Genomic DNA, 19483 nt, shown 5'->3' on the forward strand with positions numbered 1-19483 from the left:
ATGTATGTTTTTAACAACATTTTGAAAAACGAAACACTGTTTACCAAAGGCAATACAGTAACATTATCAATAAAACAAAAACAGTTTGTTTGCAAGAAACAATAATTGTAATCGGTAGCAGTAGCTTAATGCAGCTTCTCTTTTGTTCATAATGAAAGAAAAGCGTAAGCGGAAAAGAAAAGAAGATTTGATAAGGTATTCTTTTTACTGGATACATTCCCCTGCCGCGGGTCCATGGTAAGACACTCACTGTTTACACCCTGGGTCTCAAAACTCCCTTGTTTAGGTATACCTATTTCTGAGTATACACCTCCACTCCCCTCCCTCTGAAATGGATTGGGCTTGTTTTGAAAGGCAGTGCCGCTTTTTTTCACCTGAGACTTGGCAACACTGGACGGTACAGCATGGCTCTTCCTTCACAGATGCAATTTTTGCATATGAAGGATTTCAACTCCTCTGATGCACATTAACCACAGACAGATAGTTTTCTTGCACTGAATGCATGTGTTAGTTGTCTTATTCCCATTGCTAGACTCGGACTCTTGAGCGGAAAAGTCACCATCATCTGAATCACTGTCTTGGATGTTTTTCAGTTGTTCTAAAACTTGTGTTGCAGTAAGACCCCTTAGCAGCCATCCTCACTGAGACCCATTGGTCCTTCTAGGTAGGTGTGTTTGTTACTTCCAAAAATATATAGCACTCCTTTGAGTGTAATCTCATATAAGACTAAAGACAAATGTACCAGAGTAGGAGGATTTAATATGAAGTTTTGTAGATTTCATGAATAAAAATGTTTAAAATGGGGTCAAAATGACCCCTCGGTTGCTCTAGTGTTAAAAAAAGAAAACAACATTAAACATTTAAATATTTAAAACTTAATAAAACTGGATAACACGACACACATGCATTAGTTCATTCACCCCTATTGTGTAACAGCATTAAATCAAAGAACAAAGATGATCACATCAATGTTGTAGTCGTAAGCGATTATTTTCATATAAAAATGGTTTTCTCAACCGAGTAATCCTGTTCTATTCAGAATCTGCGTGGGTGTTTTTAAATGTGAAACGGCTACTCGTGTAGTACCACGTACCTTTTAGTCATGCTGTAAAATTAGTTTCTAGTACACGTTGTTCTTTTTTTCTTTCAAAGCTTCAACCAGAAAGTTGTATCACCCAGGAAGCTTATTTTCTCTTCCTTCACACCCACATTGCTATTACGTACAATATATCATTGACTACTACTCTGTTCTGCAGATTTAATAAACACTGTTTTACTATATGACTCAGACTCAGGGCACCTTCTGTAAAACACAAGCAACTGAACATTTTGTGTAATGCTCGCTTTTAGCTACAGCTCTTTTTGCTTTTTCACAATTGGTTATTGATATTTATTTTATTAACTACTGTGCAGATATGCGCTTATTTTGAAAGAGAATTTGTTTACTAGGCAAGGTCGTTCTTTCCTAAACATATAACATGGTTGAAAACGGGTTCACCTCGTACAATTTAACACACTGGAAATGTTTTAAAGCATATCACCGCCTCATTGATTAAGGTGTTGTTAATGTAATTGTAGTTTCACTGCCAACATCAACTTTTGATGGATACAAAATTAAAAAGCGACTGAAAAAAATGGTTTGTTAAACTTTAGCCCAGATATGTTTTCAAAGTTTAGCTTTTACTTACTCGTTATAATTCAAATAAAATGAATGTGTATTGTAACCAACTGCGATAACTAAAATCTGCTGGAGTAAGGATATCATCCTTAACGATAACGCGAGTCTGGCGCACACACAGCGCCACCCCACACACAATACTATATAACGGCGTTCAAATGTAGCAGTGGAAACACAGGGACCATGCGTTACAGTAGTTAGCGGCGCTATAAATGTGTGCATCAGTCGCCTGAACTTCTGCACTTCTGCATTTTATTATGCTTCACTTTATCTCTTTTTTTAATGCAAATTGTTTTCTGTCAGAAGAAGCGCAGTATTGCTGAAGACTAGTACACTCGATTCAGGACGTTAACTGTTCACTTTAAATGTTTCTGTGAAAATATAAATATATATATATATATATATATATATATATATATATATATATATATATATATATATTTTATCAGATAAACAGTAAGTTGACCAACGTCGGTACTGACTATAAATTACAAATATATATGGTATTTCACAACCGCAACGTAGCAGCATTTTTTTGAAAATATCCCCAGAAACGTACACATTACAACGGAATTATTACATTTTAAATAACTTATAATATTAATGTAGACATTGTATCTATCTTCCATCTGTCTATTACAAGTGCTACACAAAATAACAGCCCAGCTGAGCAGAACAAAGAAGTTCTCCACATGTCCCCAGTTTGAGGCCCCCCTCTCGGAGCGGCCTCTGGTTGGACAGGACACCGACCTGTCGGATCCCGCGATACTGAGCAAACCGAGTGTCGGCACCAGCGATTGGCAGATGTGTTTGGCGCTCGTGGAGTCTTGATTCTCTCAGAGTGAGAAACGGATATAGAGAGAAAAGGGTGAAGAGTTCTCGAAGCGGAAACAGTGAGACAAAGAGAATAAATATGAAGTAAAGAGTCCCGGTAAATTAACACAGAAATCAAGGAACACAAAGAAAATATATAGACTCGAAAAAGAAAGAAAAAATCCGGACGAGAAGAAAGCGTCTTTTTGTGTGTGCGTGTGTGTGTGTGTATGTGTGTGTGTGAGAGAGAGAGGGGGAGAGAGAGCAATTAGCCGGTATCTACAGAAGCGCGGAGGGTGAATGCTTCCCCCCTCCCCAGATCATCTGCAAATCAGACAGCGGGAGGTTCAGGACCTGATCGCTCCCAGTTTGAACCAGTGCATGTGAACGGACCAGTCGGGTTGACAGGTAGGCAAAGGGGAAAGGATTGTCTTTTTTTCCCATTCTTGAACGGCACTGTTTCAACTCTTGTTTGAAACGTTATATATATATATATATATATATATATATATATATATATATATATATATATATATATGCTGTTTCTTTGTTTTTCTTTTTTTTGTATGTATCTAAAAAAAAAAAAAAAAAAGCAGACTCTTGTGAAATTATATTATCACACAAAAAAATTACATTTGTCAATATTAATTAACCTCGTTAACAAAACTAAACGATCGTGTTTGTCTTGACAGCCCACTTACCTTCGATGGAATTAAATGCTATCTGTTACATTATTAATATATACACATTACTTTATCAACCGTATCTGTCTTGACTGACCCCATGGCGTGAGGTTCAAGTTAAGGTTTCTGTCTAGTAGTGGGCAGGGTTATATAAGCTACAATACTATGTAACTTAAAAGTTGCTGTTGTCATATTTTGACTCGCTTGCTTCATCAAATGTTATGTGGATTGTTTTTGCATTTACCCATGTGTTTGTTATTCCAACACTTGATTGTTATGGAAGATATATCCATTGCTTTTTTGGTACTTCCCTTTGGAATTCATCCAGTTTAAAAGAATACTAACTAATCATATTTTCATTTGAAGGCTTGTCTTTAAATAGGTCAGCAAATAAGCTACAGGCAGTATTTAATACATCTAGTACAATACATCTAGGTCAATGGAATCTTTAAAATAACAAACTAAACATAACAACGTTATTAAGAACTTTAATGCACACCTCCCAACACGTTAAAAACGAATACATTTCAGAAATAGGGCTTTGCCCTGACATTTCAGAGTTTAATATGAATACAACTACACATCCTTAGAATATCAGACCTTCAAAATACACCGTTTTCAGCGACTACACTTAACAGAGAAATTGTAAGTATAGTTACTTCTAATAGGTGCCAATGGGGGCGTGACTTGTATACTATCTTATATCGTGTCTAATTATTTTTAGTCAAATTACATACAATCGTTAATCTAATTGGCAGGGAAACTGGCAAAACTTTACTTTTAATCCAAATACAATCCTTCCAGTCTGAAGTAGTTAAACATTTTGTGGAACAGGGGTTTAAATCTGTATTTGAAGTAAGTATTTAAGGAAAGCATGTTCATTTTGCAATAGTTTTTAATTTAGTATTCGTTCCCTAAAAAAGTGAAAGTAGCAGTTTCGAAAAGCAAAGATAAAATTATACTGGCAGAAGTGTAAAATATTTTAAGTTTCTGACTATCCTGGGGGTTACTATACTGAATATCCCCCCCCATGATATTAATTCTAGATTGGAAGTTAATGAAATCAGAACGTGATATGTTTTCAACTGGATAATAGTAATTAATTTGAAAAGGAATTAGTCTGACACTTTATAGAGTTAACATGTGGTTTTGCTGTCATTAGTTTAGTCATTTGTGTTTTGTGAAATGTGTGCTACCATATCTTTTTTGTAGGGTATGTAACGTAAAAAAAAAAAGTGACACATTTTGTTGTAATGATGGCTATTGGCTGACTGTTCCTCCAGAGTTGCTTAAAAGTGAGTCTGACTTACTCAAAAAAAAAAGGCATGTTAAAAATAAGAGAGTGGATGAGAAGATTAGACACACCTCGGAATTCGGAAAGATTGTTCTTCATTGTCAGGTGATTCTGTATGGAAGAATTAAAATAATAACATCTTACTTGTATTCCTAAACAACACTTCTAAGTTGAAACAGTAAGTTCTGACTTTCAACAGACAGCCATTGAACTACATTCTGAAGGTTTATTCTAACTGAGATGTGTGTGGGGGGCTGTTTTATATAACAGTACTTATTTTGGTTGTCTTCATCATAATCAGTATGTCAGAAACCGTAATGAAAACGATCTGTGCTTAAAGACTTTCCGCTTACTACCCCGTCACCAGGCATTGAGGGTAAGGTTGTCTATGGGCACAGTTTCCTTTCAGTTTTGTCACACACACTCATTGGGGAATAAAATAGCATTACTTTTCAGTGGCTTTTTTTTTTGATAAGGGACCTCTTGATGGGACTGTTTTATTTAAATAACGTTACCCCTTTTTTATTTTTACTGAAGAGTCCAGCTGCTGATCTCTAAACAATTGCAGAGATCCTGAAGGATAATGAACTAAAGACTTAAGTTAGGAAACACTGATAAAAAGTCTTGTGACTCGAGTAGAAAGATCATAATAGTTTAAGAGGCACCATGCAGATTTTGCCTGGATACTCTTTGCAAGTGCATGCACGCTAGTGATTCGGTGATATTTTCCTGGTATCGGCCTCATTCTGAGTGTTCTGTGTCAAACAATACCCAACTCCAAAATTGGTTGTGCTTTAGTTCCTTAAAAAGTGGCTGTGTAGTGAGTGAGGTACTTTTCTGTTTTTCTTAGCTAGATGCACACTGCGTGGTGTGGGGAAGATGGCAGTTTTCATTCCCCATTTTGTACCTGCTCTGTGGATAACCTGGGGACTTCCAGCCTGAATAAAATTGCTTGAAAGAAAATGATCACATCTGTTGGTACCTAGGATGATTGAGTTTTTTTTCTGTGGCCTTGACCAGTTTCAAAACCTGTTACCAGATGGTCGTGTGATTATCTGTGCATAATCCCCAACAACAGGGGTATAGCGGAGTTGCCTGTAATTTTACAGTTTTACATAGCGAGAGCTGTCTATTTTATAATTTCTAGTTTTGTATTTACAGTCATTGCAGAGGGTTTGTACAGCCTAATTGTGATACAATAATGGCTGGTTCCACAGACCCCGATTAGCACTAATTAGGAATGGGTATTTTAAACGTTTAAAGGTATAACTCTAAAGTGGTAAAACATTTAATAATATGCTAGACGTTTTACCGGTCACGTGACAAATGTCACCAAATGCATATTTTTTTATGCATTCATTTTATTAATTTATCATCAGTAGTCTGTCGTGTATGAGACTGTTTGTATCGCCCGATGCCCGGGACAACAAGATTTGTAGGACGGACAACAAGTTTGTCTTTATACTTTGCCCGTCGGACAAGTAGTTCTTTTATTTATTTATTTATTTATTTATTTATTTCTATGTTCGCTTTGTTGCTGGAAAGGCACTCCGGATATATTTGTAGAGAGCCACGCAAGTTTCGGAAAACTGAATTACGGAAGTCTAGCACATACACTTAAAGTGCGTCCCACCCCTAGTACTTCTGATTGGCTAGCTGTTAAAGAAGCTGATCTTCTGCTCCCTGAGAGTGAGAGCCTCTGTCAAGACTCATGGTATTATTTACGTTTTTGGTAAATGAGCAATTAAGTTACACTGCTTTCTTAATACATGAACCTGACATTTAAATGCAACAATCTAGTGAAGTTACAAAAAAATAAAAATACACCATAGTCGCTAAGATATTAGCAGATTTGAAAAAATCGTGTAATTTATAACACTTTGTGGTCACTTTGTGTACTTGTTGGGAATATGTTTTTAAAAAACGTAAAGTTTACTGTTTAGAAGCATTTCAAGATGAACTTTCCCTACTACAGGCATAAGCACACACATAGTGCACCAATGAAGCGCCAGATCGACCGAGAATAAAACCCGCCCCAGTGTCAATCTTTCTGTTGCACCAATTAGAAAAGCTACTTGGAGGCAATTGCCAAACCCCTTCCTTTTTATAATATCTGCCCTTACTGTACAGGGGTGGCCACTTTCTAAAAAAGACTTGTTGTCCAAGGGACAAAATGCTAGAAAAATCTACTTGTCCTTCTTAAAAGTCTACTTGTCCTTCTTAAAAGTCTACTTGTCCTTCTTAAAAAATACTTGCCCCTCCCCGTCACACAAAACACACACAAATAAAGTACAATATAACTTGTAGGATTTTGGTTTAATTTAACAGTGAACACAATCAATAAATTAGTGATTATGCCTTGTAGCATGACTGGTTCACTAAATTCTTCAGATACACAAAAGGCTCCCCGTGACCCGACCTCAACTCAACAGATTTATACCATACTTTAAAGAAATGTTCCTCAGTGCGGTTTGGAACACATTTGCTAGTACATTTAAGTAACATACTAAGAGTACAACTATAATAAGCAATACCTGGGAGTTATTTAAATATAAAAACAGCTTCTGTCTGTTTTTTCCACTCTTTTTTTACAAGCTGAATTCAACTTCTAATGTACAGGTGTTTTAGTTTGTTGCATCAGACACATAGATTAATTGCCAACTATTACTGCTGCTTTGTGGAATTCTGATTTTCTTAACATTCTACTGTAAATAGTTTTATAACTGCTGAACCCCAGATTTATAAAGATGTGTATAACCAGTCAAGTTTCTTTGATTTCTTTTACTGTTTTTCTACCAAAATGCATGCAGTATTTCCAGTAGGCTCCATCAAATACTGCAGACATAATGTTTTTTTTCTTTTGTTTATTTCTATGGTATTTATTTTATTTAATAGTACTGTACTATACTTGTACAGTAATTCTAAAAATGTTTGTTAGAATGCTGCATACTGATTGGTCCATCAGTGTTCCAAGCCGTTACAATGTCAAGCACAATGTCACAATTAGGAACTACTTGGGAACAAAGGCAAATCACTGCACCTGTGCTAACCACGTATCATTCAGTTTTCAGAAACTTGCGTGGCTCTCTACAAATATACCCAGAGTGCCTTTCTAGCAACAGAACAAACACAGGAAAAATAAAGAAACAAACGTGTCCGACAGGCAAAGTTTAACAAGCAAAACTTGTTGTCCGTCCTACAAATCATGTTGTCCCGGGCGTCGGGCGATACGAATTGGCCACCCCTGTGTGGTAAGTTAGAAAATAAACCCTTATGTGTAATTGTTCATTTAAATACGTTATTTTGGCTGTGCATGTATTTGAATAAAACTTTTGTGTTATCTGATGGTTTCTTTCATTTTAATATTGAGGTTGTTTAAAATGTAACTGTCAGAATGACCGCCGGCAGTGGTGCTAGTGTTAACAATCTTAAAAAAAAAATAATAATAATAATAATAATAAAAAAAATAAATGAATAATAGTAAGCCTGCATTGCTCTATTTTGAGTTTAAACCTCCATTTAGTTTGTTTCATTTTGTTTAATATAGTGGGCCATTCTTTGACAAATTTCCAAACTGGTACTGGCACATCCAATTTACACTCCATGCTTAGGGTTTTCCATGCAAAAAAACAACAACACGTTTTCAGCCTGATTTAGGTCAACGGGTCAAATGTTATAGAGCTGTCAATTTGGTTGGGCCCCTGGCCACAGATAAATTTAGCCAGAATGATCACCCTACCGGCTGTGTGTCCATATTTAATGTCAAACCCTGCTTGGGTTAGCACTAATTGAGGTCCCCGTTTCTTGTACACAGGAATCGGCAGGTTTAATGTACAGTAATATTGTAGTTTTTTTGGCCACCTTCAGAAGAAATGATTTACGATACAGATACCCCTAATGTGTTTTATAGTTGTACCTCGATACAAGAACTTTTTTGGAAATACAATACTTAAATTTAAAGGGTACATAAGGACCTTGTTACATGTTCCTATGTGTTGCTACAACTGTTTATGTAAGGTGTGTGTATTAATTTTTATTTTTTTTTACATTTTGACTACTTTTTTAAACTCTTAAATTGCATTCCCTTTCTCAAGATGGCTTCCCATGTACCTGCCTTGACCTCTCAGAACTACATTTCCCATCATTCTCCTGCTCACATATGTAACTGATATGGATTTACCAGTGAGCAGGAGGATGATGGGAAATGTAGGGAACGCATTAATTATGTTTTTACTACTTTTAAGTTGTGACCCACTGACTTGTCTGTCACCCACACATTCACAGATGGTGTGATTTGGCAAACTAAATGATATAATGCTGTAACTTTTTATAAGAAATATCTTTGTGTATTAAGGAATAGTGAGAATTACAATCAAGTGGGTGTCAAATTGTGTGTCAACGTCATAAAACAATGCCTTTCTCTGCATAGTTGGACCATTGACCCTTTTTTTTCTACTGTACTGTAATGGTCAGGTATACTAAAATGATCTTGTAATCTTTAACTTAACCTGTATTAATTATTGTAGTTAGAAATAATCAGTGTCTGGTTTATAAGTATTGGCATCTATCAAAAGTTAAGTCTGTAAAAATGTAACAGAACTAAGTAAGTATATTCATGGATTGAAAAACCAGTACACAGTAATTAAACTGCATTATAAAGTCAATAGCGAGAAAATGAAGCAACATCTGTTGAAGAATGTTTTGGCAACACAGCAGATGATGGTCAAGACAAGAGTTGGATTCACATTTGAGAAGGGCATTCCTAGCAAACTACAACAAAGAAAATGGGTACAGAACAGTATCCACAATCGGAGCAATAATCAAGTAACACAGTACAAATCCAACCATACAGTCTGCAGAAGAATTTTCAGAGCAGCTAGAAAACAAACAAACAAAACAAAAAAACCCACAAGATTAACAGCCAAGGACTTAAAGAAAGATTTAGAAGCATCGGGCATATTGGTGCACAAAAGAATTGCACAAAGCACCTGAAAACGGAGGAGTTTGCTTGTAGTCCTCGCTGCAAACCACTTTTAAAGAAAATTGATAAAACAAAAGCATTCTTCAATAGAATTCTCTGGTTCAAATGAGACTAAAATGGAACCACAAATGGACCACAGTATGTTTGGAGAAAAAAAGAAAGGGAAAGCCTTCAAAGAAGAAAACCTTGTGCCTACAATTAAACATGGAGATGGTTCGATCATGATATGAGGGTGTTTAAGCAGTTCGGGGACTGGAGACATTCATGTGATGGAAGATCACAGGAATGCAACCATGCATCAAAACATTCTACAAAGTACAATGATACCATCTGCTCGTAGGCTGATTGGCAGACAATTTGGTTCTTTTAAATGAAATCCTTTTTGTTTTTTGATAGACTGTTTTTTTTTTTTTATTGTTTTATTAAAAAGTGGTTAAAGTTTACTAAATGCTTGACCTTAATTTTGTTACCTTGAATTACGGTATAATAAGCATAGGTTGCCAATACTTTTGTCTGCGACTGTATATGACTTGGGTCTAAGAGTATGAAAGACATAAGTGTTTTCAACCCTTTAGTGGGGTTTGCACTACCCTCAAATTGAGAATTAATTATTTTAATATAACTTCCAACAATTCTCCAGTTTGTTTGTTTGTTTGTTTGTTTGTTTGTTTGTTTTATTTTAAATGTAATCTGGATTTTATTTGTGAGATCATGTATTCTCATTTACAAAGGTGACCCTTTAGACCAGAAGTGGCGGCAGCAACATACATATGATGCGTATCCATTTCAACAAACTCCTACAAATGAAGTTACAGTAAAAAGTGTAAAATTGTTTTAAAATTGATTTGGGAATCAAAAGCTATCCATGTATCATAATCTTCACCTTTATTTTATTAAAAAAATAAATAAATCTGGTGTTATTTGACAGTCGGTACTGAAATACAATTGTAAAATTCTAACTGCTTGCCAAAATGTAGGGAGCAGGTTCGAACCATTTCTATTGCTGACGGTCAACAACAAAATGTTTTTCTTTTCTTTATTGAACTATGGACAGATTTTTACTTCTGGATACAGCACCTTATCTTGGTGGATGGTTAGTTTAAAAAACTTTAACTTATTTTAAAAATAGATCTATTTTTTCCATCAGAATACATTATGGAAAATGGCATGTGACTGTTTGTTTTTGTTATTTGTGGAAGCTGGTTGTACCTGTTGGGGTTGGGCTCAAAGCCACAGTGCTGCTAGCCTGTTTGCAGAGGCAGACAAGCTGCCATCACACAAGCCTAAAGGCTGCAGGACATGCTTGATTGAACCCCATCTGTCACTGTGTGTGATTATCCACAAAGTCAGCAATACCCTGTCTGCATGAACCTTGAGAAAATGACGTCATGCTTATTTTAAAGTAAATTCAGAAACTTTGTACTATGGAAACAGATTGATGCTATTCATACATTTCATACATCTCCATTGCAGGGATGGAAATAAGACTCATTGCATAGCCGTTTGATCCATTTCTGGTTTTACTGTAAGTTTAAGACATACCTGAGCTTGTTACCTAAACTGTGGCTAATCAATCTCGTAGTAAAACCTGGAATGGGTAAAATTGCTCTGCAATAAGAGTAATATTTCCATCCCTGCTAGCATAATTTTATTTATATGAATTTCAACAAAAATATAGTGCCTTTTGATTTATAGTTGTACAAACAACCCTTTTTATATACTATTGAGTACTAATGCCTGAATTTTTTTTTTGAAGTGAAGAATTTGAGATTCCCGGCCTAATCTGTGGTTAATTGACTGAAATGTGTGTCCGAACATTTGTAGCCAATGAGCCTTCTATACTAGAACATATTGTTTTAGGCCCTCATCTGTGTATGATCTCTGTATTCAAGACCTCATTGAAACATATATAATGAATGTATGTGCATTTCAGAAAATATTTATGGAACTATTATGTTAGCTACAAATCCTTTAATCCTCTAACTGCGTTGGAAAATTGGGGATCCCAAATCTTGCGTGTTTGCAAGGCTATATTCAATAATAAGAGTGATAGGGCAGCAGTAGGATCCAGTAATTATGTACTTATGTCACTCAAAGTTTTCCATACTGTACCTTGGAGAATTGCTTGTTAGTTTGTGATAAAAGTTGCTAATGCCCTTGATGACAAGATCAGTGTATCATAATCTGGGGGTGTATTAGGATGCTGTCTGTTAGTATGTTACACTTACATTTTTATATATGTCTAGAGGTATGTTAACTTGAACTGTGAAATTGTGTTCTATGTGATCCCCCACTTGTAATGTACAATGGCACTAACGGTTAGTGCAGGCACTGGAAATTAAGATGATACATGTACTACAGAGCTAACTTCGAGGTAATAGGTGGCAGTCGGGTATCTGGTTTTTTTTAGGAGAAACATGTGTTGTGGCCCCCTGGAAACTGTCTCCAGTTAAGGGAACTTCAGAAAATTAATATTGCATTCATTATCCCGTACTGGGATGCAGGGCTTATTGAATAAGCACAAATTTATGTAACACATATTCAAATTTAGCAAAGTTAACACACTACAGTACAAGGGGTGAGATTTTCGACAAATGTTTTACTGACATACTGGAGCATTACAAGTTCCAAGAACTCGACTCCAACGCCAGACAACACTCTCCTCTATGTAGTAGTGTACATACTGTAAACCTCCCAAACACTGCCACAAGTCTTATTTTTAAATACCAATCTAACACACAGTTTAAGTAATGGATCTAATATGTGCCGCCTTGTACTGTTAATTGTGTGTGGTCAAGTATTACTAAATAATGTAACGTATTCAAATTCGCATATTCACACAACTTTACATTAAATTGTTAAAATGAGATACCTGGCCTACCTGTTTGAAGTGTGTCTCGGAGGTCCTTTTATTTTATACAAACAAAACTAAAAATAAACGGCAGTTGGGTCCAAAATCATATACAGAACATTTATGTGAAAAAAAGCCATCCACCTAGTATTGGGGAAGATTGGGGAATGCGACGCCCACTGACAAGAAATCTGTTGAAACACAATGTCCATATTGTGGCCGATTTCAGCTACAAAAAGCCTTTAACATTTCAGACTGCTTGGTACAAAATCCAAGCCAATGTGGAAAAAAAATTGAAGAAATGAAATCTCAAGTTCAAGCTATGTCTGCTTTATAGTAACCTATGTTTATATTATTGTTGGTGGATTTGAATTAAAAAAAAAAAAAAAGACAACTTCCAACATTTAAACATTCCAGTCTATTCCGTCCAAAATACAAGTACAAAGCAATGTACAAAAAATGTTCCTTTGTATGCCATTTTATTAAAAAATATAACAAACCACGTGGACTGGATACCATACCACGCCTATACAGAGTGTGCCACTGAAGCGTCCGATAGACCGAGGATAAAACCTGTCCCAGTGTCAATCTTTCTTTTTCACCAATTAGAAAAGCTACTTGGAGGTAATTGCCAAACCCCTTCCTTCTTATATTTGCTCACGTGAAGGCAGTATGCATGCATAGTTTAGAAATGGATTTAACTTATTTTCATACAAGTTACATTTTTAGAGTACTCAGGTAATAAGTGAAGTGCTCGAGCAATGCCTTTTGTACTTGAACTCGCCCCTGTACAGTACAGAAGTATTCCTGTGGAAAAACTTTTCTTTTTTAATATTGAAAACTGAACAAGTCTAGCATTTCCCTTTTTAAACCTAGTCAATTGCTCTATCTGACATGGGTGGCAAACTGGTCCAGTCCTGTGATGTCTTGAGAGGCAAATTTTCTGTGCTACTTCTGTTTTAATGATTCAGCATATTAGTCGCATATTTGTATAGAGCACAGGATGATCTATAAAACATGATGCCTTCTGAAAATACCAAAATGTGGGCGTATTGAGGCTGGCTTCAAAGGGAGCGTGTGTTTTATTGCATCAGAACAGCCCACATTTGTAACATTGTTTCAACAGGGTTAGATGGGTAGTACTCTTCTAGAATGTCTGTACTAGCACTCTGTATGTTAAACCTAAAATATTCAATATAAAAGTGGTACATAATCCAAAATAAAAACCACTATACTGTAGTCTGAGTAACCCGACGTAAGTATTGTCCACCATATGCACTGCTGTATGCACTAAAAGGCCAATGTTTTGCACTTCCTGTTTCAGTTGTGCACATGCTCTACATACATTACAGTAGCTTTTGTTATGCTTCATAACGAATCCCTGTGAGGTAAGACTGCCATCTTCATATTTCATAGGTTAAGAAACACGCCACGCCAAATAGGTTGACATTGAGCTCTGACGTAATGTGACTGCCATTTGACTTTTTTGAGGTTTCTGCTGTACAGAGAGGACACATCTTGACTTGTCTGGCCATATCATGTTATATCATGTTACTTTGTGTTTGCAACAGCTACAGTATTCCCCCTACATTTTACTTGGGTGCTTTTGAGTTTGTTCATAAAACCCCCAATTTCATGTTCTTTCCTAGTCTTAAGTGATTTAAATGTCATTCCCTGAAGTAACAAACTATGGCATGCGGTTTTCATTCGGGCACATTTTAATGGAAACCCCATGTAAAGTGGCAAAACTCAAACTAATTGGATGTGTTATATCTGAAGCTTGCAGAGAGCAGTAACATGAATTGTGCAAAATAACATTTAGTCATATAACTGCTGTATATAATGGTACTATATAAAGAATACTGTCTGTATTTATTCACAGAAAGCTAAAATGTAATACCAAGATTGCAGTGTTACAAGCTCTACGTGACACATTGCTGCTGTGCGGTCTGTGATGACTAAAGTATTCTTCGTCGTTGCAAATTTTAGGATTTTGTTTTCTGTAGAAAATGCAAACTTTTATACTGTCAGGTGTCCTTTAGTTCTGGTACATTAAATAACGCCAAAGAATTTTGCCCAAAAAAGCAGTCAGTTCTTACCCCTATAAGCTGAAACACAAAGCTCATTATGTTCATACTTGGAGAAAACAATGTACCATAATAGGCACATGCATTTAAAAATAAATTTGTGAATACTATACTGTAGATGGAATTGTAAAACAAACTCTGCTGCGGGTTCCTATATCACTTGCAGGCAAATTAATGGTGTGTTTATGTTGTATTTTTTTCATACAATCCTGTTTGTTTTGTTTTTTGCAGGATAATCATGGGCCTGACTGGAAAGAAATGTGAGAAAGGGCCGGTGTGTTGGAGGAAACGGGTGAAATCTGAATATATGCGACTGAGGCAACTCAAGAGGTTCAGAAGGGCCGATGAGGTCAAGGTAAAAAATAAAAAAAAAACACATTGTTTTTATTTTGCTGTTCTCTCACAAGTGATTTCTTTAGAAAGCTTTTCTAAGATTTACAGAAAGTCTTTGTCTACATGTCCCTCCTTTTTAGATTAAAAAAAAAGGCTTCATCAAGGCAGGCAGCTGCTGTGTGGGCTGCTTTTCAGGGCCATCTGATAGCATCTGTTAGTTTGGTTCATAGGGTTCCAAAAGTGTGTTTGATGCTGATTTTTAACACCTTGAAACACTTAGTATGTGTCCTCAATATTCAGCTAATAAAGTAAGAGAAAATTAATTAATCTTATGTTAATCGTATCTGAAACAGCATTACATAAACACCTTAAACAATAAAAGAAAGCTCAACAAGGAGTTAAAAGGTATAAAAGTCATTTAAAATGAGGATTAATACAATATATTGTTTCTAAATTTGTGAACAGCACATAAAAGGGTGGGTATTGTTTTTCTTGAAGGGGAAGGTTACTGTCGCACCAAAGCCTTGTGGTTCTTTTGATAGGGTTACTTCATTAAATCTTCATATGGTATTGTTGACCATTTTTGTTTATTAAATTAAGTTAAAGAATCAGTATCAGTTTTCAACCTCCTCAGAGTACCGTAGGATTCTGTGTAATTTTTCTTATTTTACAAAGCTATAAATTAACCACAGACAGAAGTAACACATTGTAACTTAATAATGCAGCCTCTGAACCAACTGTATAAAACTTTAAACAAACATCCTATTCACTAAAAAAACACTAGGATCAACCAATACAATGCAAACTATTCACAATGCCAGTTTGTTTACTCAAATGTTGTAAATGAGGGTAACCATACAGCATTTGTTTAAACCTGCAGTACTACAGAAAATGTCCCAAATCTGTCTGCTCTCCGTTGACTGTTCGAATGAAAATCATTGCCCTCAATTGAAAGGAATGTCAACCCTATACGCACATCGGCCCCAGTAGTGCATTGGTGTTAATGTATACTAAAATAAAATGTGCTGTTTTCGAGCATCAGTAACCCATTTCATAGAGAACTTACCTCTAAACCCCAACGTACAGTACAAGGGTTGAGTCCCATTATCAGATTTCTTCTTACTAAAACTGAAATATAGTGGAATAGCCTTTTATATACAAATTACATTTGTTGAGAATTGTAAATATTTTAATAGATTAATTTTTCACCAAGACTTCTGTGTTTTATGTATTGTAGGCAGTTTCCAGACATGTGTTAATTGATTCATGCGGTAAAATGTAATTACAACTTGTATCCTTATTGAGCTTGACCCGCTGTGGTAGCTCTGCATTAGGTTTTTGCTACAGAATGCCTCGGTTCAAACCACTTTTATGAGGGGAAATTTTCTTAACAGGAGATTTTCTGAACGGGTTTTCTGAAGTTTTGTTAATGGGAATTTAAGCCAATTTGATTGACTAACGAGGACTAGGTGCCATCCCAAATAAATGACACCCCTGTTGTAAAAATGTATGGAATTATTTTGTAAATCATTAAATTTTGCTTTGTAAAAATAAATTCTTGAAGTGCTCTCACTGCATGAGTGTGAATAAGTTTAAGGATGGCTCAACATTTTAATAGTGGTAAACTGCATTCTGCATTTATTTAAACATGACACCCCTATTGCACATATTTTGAAATTGCCCTACCTTGTCATGAGTTACTACTTTCACCACAGTGCTCTAGTAGTAGCCCCCTATTGCTACTGAAGAGCTCTCCTTATAGCCTTCAGAATAAGACGGATGCTAAAAGCTTGTTGTGTGCAGTACAGCTCGTCTTTTTGGAATAGTTATTTAAGCAAAGATGTCGATAAAAATAAAACCTCTTCAAATAAGATTAAAGTAATCAGTGAAGATTTCTGTTAGGACATTTTTAATTCTAAAGTATCAGAATCTGGTGGTAACGAGATGTCTCTCACAAGTTTACATTTTATTTACTCTTTCATGATACTGGTTTCATTTTGTAGCTGCAGCTTTGGTGGGGGATTACGAACAGACTTGTTAACCCTGTACTTGGTTTATAGGTTTTAACATTGCATTAATTAGTGTGTATTTTCGTCTCTTCCAATGGCTTCTTTCTTCTTGCAGAGTATGTTTAATTCCAATCGACAGAAGATTTTTGAACGAACCGATACCCTGAACCAGGAATGGAAACTGCGCCGGATACAGCCTGTGCACATCATGACATCTGTAAGCTCCTTACGTGGGACCAGAGAGGTCAGCACCCATAGCTTATAAACTAGGTTAATGTCTTTCAAAAAATAAGTGCCACAAATGGTATCCACATTTTTTCCTTTTTGCTTCCACATGCATCAAAAGCCAGAAACTATGTGTGTGACACGCTCCTAGCCATCAGGGCTAATGGATGGAAAAATCCACCGGCCCCACACACATTCTACTGTTCCAGTATAATGTTTATTGATAGTTCACCAAAAATGCAGCGCTTATGTTGCAATGTTTAATATATTAAATAAGGGAACAAGAAAACCCACAAAAACAAGCAACTATCGGAACATGTAAAAATGACGTTGTGACCATTGTGCAGGCCACATAGATGTAATATGGCTTGTTTATTGATAGATATATTGACATATGTTAAGTTATAATATGGTTTACTCGGGTTGTTTCAAATGTGGTGCTGGATACTCCAGAGAACGTTTTTCATGTTCTGTCACCCGACATTGTTGAGCACAAAAATCACAGCGAAACCAGCTGCTAGGAGACGTTTGGAAAGTAAACTAAATTAGTTCCCCCAAGTAGGAGAAAATGGTATGCTAACAAGCGATGAGCCTTAATGGGCCGAATTGCCTTTTCTCGTTCTTAAGTGCTCGCTGTCCGGGAAATGCTTGGCGCTGATAAGTTGTAACAATAAACACTAGCCACCTCATTACAATGTTTATTGCCAATAGGTTGAAACACTAAATGACAGCCTCCACATGGCAATGCTAATTGGTTAAAACAGATTCACAGCATTTCTGCAGGCAGTGTAAACCTGCCATGCTCATACATAAACTAAAGTTAACAAGAAAAAAGTTGAGTGCAGCCGCACCTCCAGCACCCCCACTTCCGTGTCCTTGGGCACCAAAAAAAGAAAACTGCAATGAAAACAGATGTGTCACTGGGACGTGATAGTATGTGAAATTTTGAACCCTGCATTATCTTAAATATGTATTACATTTTTATGAACCTGCGATATGACTTTATGTTGACTTGTTGATGGCAAGAAAAAAGAAAACGCTGTGTGTGTCTCTCTCTCTCTCTCTCTCTCTATCTATCTATATATCTATCTATCTATCTATCTATCTATCAAAAAATATATATAAATGTATTTATTTTTTTTAATCCTAGTATCATGTATGTAAATAGTTAGGACCCTTTTGGTTAAGATAAATACAAGTGACGCATTGTTCCTGCAGTGTACTGTGGAGAGTGGATTCTCAGAGTTTTCCAAGCAAGTCATTCCTTTGAAGACACTAAATGCGGTTGCGTCTGTCCCAGTCATGTACTCATGGTCTCCTCTCCAACAAAATTTCATGGTAAAGTATTTGTTGGGTTTTGTAAACTGTAAAAACTGATCAACAGAATTGTGGAAAAGCGGATTCATCACTGTGTGGATATAAAATATATTATTTATTATTATTTATTTCTTAGCAGACGCCCTTATCCAGGGCGTCTTACAATTGTTATAAGATATCACATTATTTATGTACAATTAACCATTTATACAGTTGGGTTTTTTACTGGAGCAATCTAGTTAAAGTACCTTGCTTCAGGGTACAGCAACAGTGTCCCCCACCTGGAATTGAACCCACGACCCTCCGGGCAAGAGTCCAGAGCCCTAACTACTACTCCACACTGCTATAATGTAATTTAAGGGTTCTTATGTTCATGAACATGGCTTTAATTTTAAAAGTATGGTTTTCTGCTTCCAGCACAACTGCTGGTAACAAGAGCAATCGGTCAACTATGCCTCTCATAGTGCTGAAATTGAAGACAAATTGACTGCCTTCACAGGTGAAATCTGTGTAACTCCAGGTTGTCTGTAGTCTGTTACTATCCAAACTGTTGGCAAAGAGACTAGCAGGGTTATACTGCAATAGTGTAAAGTGGCAGTAGAAGAAATATGTTGCTATAGTACTAGGGTGTGTTTTGTTGACAAAGTAAAACTGCACAGGTGGTGTCTTGCTGTTTCTGCTGCAGGTGGAAGATGAGACTGTTTTGCACAACATACCTTATATGGGAGATGAAATCCTTGACCAGGATGGGACCTTCATTGAGGAGCTCATCAAAAACTATGATGGCAAGGTCCATGGAGACAGAGGTAAAGAACTTCTAAATAAAAATATATGAATATATTTTAATTTATTTCATTTTGAATTTAGAAAAGACAGAGGGGACCAAGCAAAGGCATTCACATGATTGGCATAGGTTCAAATGGCAACCTAGTTTTGCTTGGAGATTAAACAGTTTTTTCAAATAAGCACAAATAAGATGTATGCTTTAATTATTCACCCAGTCTTTGCTAAATGCTCTCTATTTTCTTTTGTGTCACAGAAGAAATCGGCGGTTTTTAAAATGTAATGCAAGAAATAAATTAAACACCTCCATAATGCACAATGTAAACCTCATTAAACTGAAGCAGTGACAACCAATGCTTTAAAAAAACAAGCAAACAAACATTTTGTGGTTTATAACCCTTGGGCTGAATCTGTTCTCTCTCTCGTTTC

The 19483-nt window shown here is 36.1% G+C and overlaps 1 protein-coding gene across 2 annotated transcripts in view; it reads left to right on the top strand.

Moving 5' to 3' along the window:
• Window positions 1-2388: 2388 nt before the first annotated feature.
• The window catches only part of LOC117435499 (histone-lysine N-methyltransferase EZH2), a 28255-nt gene continuing 11160 nt past the window's right edge, over window positions 2389-19483 (top strand). Inside the window, exons 1-5 of one of the 2 annotated variants that reach the window (XM_034058701.3) lie at window positions 2389-2899; window positions 14619-14742; window positions 16845-16946; window positions 18173-18292; window positions 18957-19077. In XM_034058701.3, the coding sequence (XP_033914592.1) occupies window positions 14626-14742; window positions 16845-16946; window positions 18173-18292; window positions 18957-19077 (460 nt within the window). In that variant the 5' untranslated portion in view covers window positions 2389-2899; window positions 14619-14625. Of the gene's footprint in view, window positions 2900-14618; window positions 14743-16844; window positions 16974-18172; window positions 18293-18956; window positions 19078-19483 lie in introns of both variants that reach the window. The other variant, XM_034058700.3, reaches the window with a different exon arrangement.

The sequence above is a fragment of the Acipenser ruthenus genome, chromosome 3 (assembly GCF_902713425.1).
Source record: "Acipenser ruthenus chromosome 3, fAciRut3.2 maternal haplotype, whole genome shotgun sequence".
NCBI classification, from domain to species: Eukaryota; Metazoa; Chordata; class Actinopteri; order Acipenseriformes; family Acipenseridae; genus Acipenser; species Acipenser ruthenus.